The 4,876-nt window shown below is 54.6% G+C and overlaps 1 protein-coding gene across 15 annotated transcripts in view; it reads left to right on the forward strand.

The window, feature by feature from the left end:
• The window catches only part of LOC109516935 (tripartite motif-containing protein 3-like), a 14,856-nt gene that overhangs the window by 4,966 nt on the left and 5,014 nt on the right, over positions 1-4,876 (forward strand). For 9 of the 15 annotated variants that reach the window (XM_019871772.1, XM_019871788.1, XM_019871795.1 and 6 more), the window contains exons 2-9: positions 798-983; positions 1,229-1,297; positions 1,474-1,581; positions 1,936-2,087; positions 2,279-2,561; positions 3,173-3,271; positions 3,354-3,506; positions 3,788-4,063. In XM_019871772.1, coding sequence (XP_019727331.1) covers positions 798-983; positions 1,229-1,297; positions 1,474-1,581; positions 1,936-2,087; positions 2,279-2,561; positions 3,173-3,271; positions 3,354-3,506; positions 3,788-4,063 — 1,326 coding nt within the window. Of the gene's footprint in view, positions 1-797; positions 984-1,077; positions 1,298-1,473; positions 1,582-1,935; positions 2,088-2,278; positions 2,562-3,172; positions 3,272-3,353; positions 3,507-3,787; positions 4,096-4,876 lie in introns of all 15 variants that reach the window. The other 6 variants (XM_019871812.1, XM_019871804.1, XM_019871826.1 and 3 more) reach the window with 3 other exon arrangements.

Raw genomic sequence — 4,876 nt, forward strand, 5'->3', positions numbered from 1 at the left:
GCCGCCCCCCCCCCCCCCCAAAGCAAACCTATTTGAGCGAGCACCCCGGTCGCCCGCAACTAAATTTAGACCAACGTGGCTACATTGTGATGATGACTCGGATTTTGACTGGTGTTGACTACTTTCGGACCACTTCCTGACTTTTTTTTTGGGGGGGGGGGGGTTGCAGATGATCTCAGTGTAATTTCTTTTTCTTTTTCTTTTTGGGGCTTGTACTTGACTGACTTTTTAAACTGATTCGTCACTTCGGTCTTGCCTTTTTATTGGCTTCTTTTTGTAAAGCCGTTTTTGGTTCTTGACTTGTACTTGGTCTCGTTCTTTATTTAGTTCTATGATTTTTTTTTTCTTCTGTCGTTGACTTGATTTTTTTTTTGGGGGGGGGCATTTTTTTCTTTTGCTTTTTGGGGCTTGTACTTGACTTACTTTTTAAACTGACGTCTTCACTTGAGGGCTGCCTTGTTCTTGGCTTCTTTTTGTAAAGCCGTTCTTTTTCGGTTCTTGACTTGTGCTTGTACTTGTTCTTTACTTGGTTCTTGATTTAGAAAAATTTTTGTAACTGTCGTTGACTTGATTTTTTTTTTGGGGGGGGGCAGTTTTTGACCCATTTGCTTGATTTTCTTTGACTGAAAAAGTGTTGGGCTTTGTTTGCCTTTTGAACATTTTTGGCCTGCCCGCTGAGCTCCTTGTTGGGGAATTAGCCCGTCGGGAACAATGGAGACTTTTTCTCCCCAATCGAGGAATTACAGTAGTCTCTTTTCTCGGCGGCGCGGCTGGACCTTTCTTCTCGTTTGTTTCAGGTTTTGAGGGGTGCCGGCCGGCCGCCGCTCGCGGCCGCGCGCGTCAGCCATGGCCGAGAGGGAGTCTGGCGGGACGGCCAGTCCGGTGGTGCGTCAAATCGACAAGCAGTTTTTGGTGTGCAGCATCTGTCTGGATCACTACCGCAACCCCAAAGTGTTGCCCTGCCTGCACACCTTCTGCGAAAGGTAACGCCTCTTTCATTTGCAAGTTCCAATGTGCCCGTTCCTCAGGACCACGTGATGGCGTCTGATTTTTTGACACGGTTCCGGACTTGACGAGATTGTCCCCGGGTGCGATTGGGAGTCGGGATGCTTTCTGCCGATACTCAGCAAGCTCCCTGTCCGCCTGTCCGTCTGCGCGTCCGTCCAGCTGCCTGCAGAACTACATTCCGGCCGAGTCTCTGACGCTGTCGTGCCCGGTGTGTCGGCAGACGTCCATCCTGCCGGAGAAAGGCGTCTGCGCGCTGCAGAACAACTTCTTCATCACCAACCTGATGGAGGTTTGTTGTTCAACAACGGGCTTTATTTCGGGGGAAGGAGGGCACCCATTTTACCATCGAGTACGACACTTCTGAGCGATTCGTTTGGACCAAGTTAGAAGATGGACTAATGAGGCACTGTTCTCCCGACTCCCTCAAAAGTGGAAGTAAGGCAAAAACGCTTGGTTTGCGTGAAGGTCCTGCAAGGAGAAGCCGAGTGTTGGAGACCCGAGGCCCGCGGCGTCCTGGAGTCGATCGGCGTGGCGGCGGGGAAACCGCTCGGCTGCCCCAACCACGAGGGGGAGGTGGGTGGACCGGCCAATCGGAGGACAGCTCCCTGGAAGAATTTGAAATGCCACGTGCGCCATCACGGCGAAGCCCCTGAGCAGATTCCATTGACATCTGCAATGGGAATTTGATATCTAGCGGTGCTAAAATGTATCTTAGCACGGTGTTGATGCTTTATGATCCTTTCAATTTGGCGTACTTTGTATTGCGCCGCCCATAGCCACTTTTCGGCTAAGCGATTACTCGCAAATTGGTGATAAATTTCACGAGCAAATACTACATTTCACATTGTAAATGTCGCTCGGCGCTTCTGCCAGTGAGCATCCGGGGTCACCGTGAAGTTTTGCACCCCACCCCCCACCCGCCGCCAGGTGATGGAGTTCTACTGCGATTCGTGCGAGACGGCCATGTGTCTGCAGTGCACGGAAGGCGAGCATCGCAAGCACGACACGGTGCCGTTGCGTGACGTCGTGGAGCAGCACAAGGCGGCGCTCAGGACCCAGCTGGACGCCATCCGCGGCAGGTGACTGACATCGGCTTTGACCAAATCCGACTTCAAGCTCTTGACACGTGCCCCAGAAGTTCTCCGACTCGTAAACAAAAGGCGTCCGCAATCTGCGAGCTCAATGCTAACATATCTTTTGAAGGACTTTCAACGTACATTGGGCCGCCACCGCTAACTGATTTCTTCATCGACTGCGGCGCCCCCGGCAGGGTGCCCCAGCTCACGGCGGCCATGGAGCTGGTGAGCGACATCTCCCGCCAGCTGAGCGAGCGCAAGAAGCAAGCGGTGGCGGAGATAAGCGGCGCCTTCCAGGAACTGGAGCGAGCCTTGGAGCAACGCAAGGCGACGCTAGTGGCCGACCTGGAGAACATCTGCGGCGCCAAGCAGCAGGTTCTCCAGGCCCAGCTGGCAGACCTCCTCCAAGGCAGGGATCACATTCAGAGCGGCTGCGACTTCACCGAGCAAGCGCTGGTCCACGGGAGCGCCGCCGAGGTCAGTACCGCCGCCGCAAGTGGGCACAGATGCCCCAAGATGGCAGCAAGGCACTCGATGATCGGAGATTGGTCCTCACTGAGATTCTCATAGCAATCGAGTCCACGGACGAGGTGTGTCTCACGGCAGTTGATAGGCTGGACTGCGGTATCCCAATTGCCCACTTAGAGCATCGAATGGGCATTAGGCGCAAGGCCCCGGAGGGGTTTCGGTCCTATTGCCCAGACAGAACGCTGCGTTTCAGCCACGGTAGTCGCACGGAGTTCCCCAGGGTTCAATTTTGGGGCCGCTCCTCTTCTCCTTTCATTTGTTTCCCAAGGTTTCATCTTGCCGTGCCAATATTGGGTCCCGGGTGGCCTCGAGTTGGTATTTCTCTGCGTGCGGCACTTTGTTTTCAGCTGTGGTCGTTTTTTATCGTGCTTTATCCATCACGTTGCGTTGAGTTCAAACAGAGGATCATCAAGCATCGACAGTGCGCATCAACCCACGTTCCATAAATAACTCCTCGGTCGGTGTTTCTGAAAGCAGTTCCCCTGGTCCCGAGTTTTAGTGGATCCTTTTGGAATAACATGAAGACCGATTCCCCAAATCGACGTCGGTTGTGCGTTCAGGTTCTACTGGTCCAGAAGCAAATGAGCGAGCGCATGACGGCGCTGGCGAGACACGACTTCCCGGAGAGACCTCATCAGAACGCGCACCTGGACTGGCAGGTAGGTGCCCGAGCAGGCCGGCCAAAGTCGGCGCTCGGCGTTCCGAGGAGCGCCATTTCCCGCAGAATCTTTTGGCCTTCAGGTGGAAACCGAAGGCCTGCGCCGGTCCATCCAGAATCTCGGCGTTCTGCTGACCACGCCCGCCGTGGCGCACACCTCGGTGGCCGCGGGGGAGGGTCTACGCCTCGCCACCACTGGCCAGCGCCACGCCATCACCGTCACCACCAAAGACAAAGTAAGCGGATCGATTTGGCATCATTGCAAGCCTTGCCACAATCTCCTTGAAACAGTCACAAATGCCTCGCTCTGCGCATGCCTCACCCTCCCTTGAAACCCGAACCCTAGTTTGAAACTCGGCTTCCAAACCCTAACTCTAGTTTTAAAATCGACTCCGAAATCCTAACCCAAGTTTGAAAAGCCTCATTCGCAACTTGAATGGGTTCATGATTGTCTCCGTTGGAAGTACTTGACACAGTACTGCCCCCCGAAATAAAATAATCGCTTGCCTCTCCCCAGGATGGCGAGCTGGTGAGGACAGGAAACGCGCTATTGGAAGCCGAGATCACGTCGGCGGCGGACGGCAGCCGCACCGCCGACGCGGAGGTGACGGACAATAAGAACGGCACCTACGAGGTGGGCTACACATTGCGCAACGAAGGCGAGTACGCCTTGGCGCTCAGCCTGTACGGCCAGCCCCTGCGCGGCAGCCCCTTCCGCCTGCGCGCCCTCAAGCCCTGCGACGTGCCGCCTTCGCCCGACGACGTCAAACGCCGCCTCAAGTCGCCCGGCGGCGCCGGCGGGCACGTCCGCCAGAAAGCGGTCAGGCGGCCCTCCAGCATGCACGCCGCCGCCAAGAAGAAGGAGAACCCCATCGACGACGAGCTCATCTACAGAGTCGGTCAGGCACCCGGGCGCCTGCACTCGGGGTAGCGTGTGTCGTCGCATCGCCCGACAATGTGAAAAAGTCGCAACCTTTTCAATAGCATGAGAAAGAATTGCAACAACAAGTTTTTGTGGGAAAATAACCTAATTTCTGCACAACAATAACGCTTTCCTTTCAAAAGGATACAAATGATAACCTTACACACACATTAAAAAAAAAAACAAAAAAAAAAACAACTTTTTACAAAGAGTGTCTTGTATGTGAAAAAGTTTGAATGAGTCGGAACATTCCGGGGTGAAAGTTCCAATTGGAGAAAAAGCGGCAACACTGCGGGAACAAATGATGACAAACGTTTCCATGAGACAAGAAAACTGTCATTTGATGTGTCCCGATGACGCGTGAATATTGAGCTGGCATTTTTGGGCCTGGTTCAGGATGTCGCGGCCGCGAGCGAGGCGAGTTCACCAACCTGCAAGGCATTTCGGCATCTGCCAATGGCCGAGTGGTGGTGGCCGACAGCAACAATCAGTGTATCCAGGTTGCCCTCGCTCACCGTCGTCCTTCCTCTCCTCCTCCTCCTCCTCCTAACACCAAACGCTTCTCTGCGCAGATCTTCTCCAACGACGGCCAGTTCAAGATGCGCTTTGGCGTCCGCGGCCGCTCGCCGGGACAACTGCAGCGGCCGACCGGCGTCGACGTGGACTCCAAAGGCGCAATCGTGG

This window comes from Hippocampus comes, unplaced genomic scaffold (genome assembly GCF_001891065.2).
Source record: "Hippocampus comes isolate QL1 unplaced genomic scaffold, H_comes_QL1_v1.1 scaffold33, whole genome shotgun sequence".
Taxonomy (NCBI): Eukaryota; Metazoa; Chordata; class Actinopteri; order Syngnathiformes; family Syngnathidae; genus Hippocampus; species Hippocampus comes.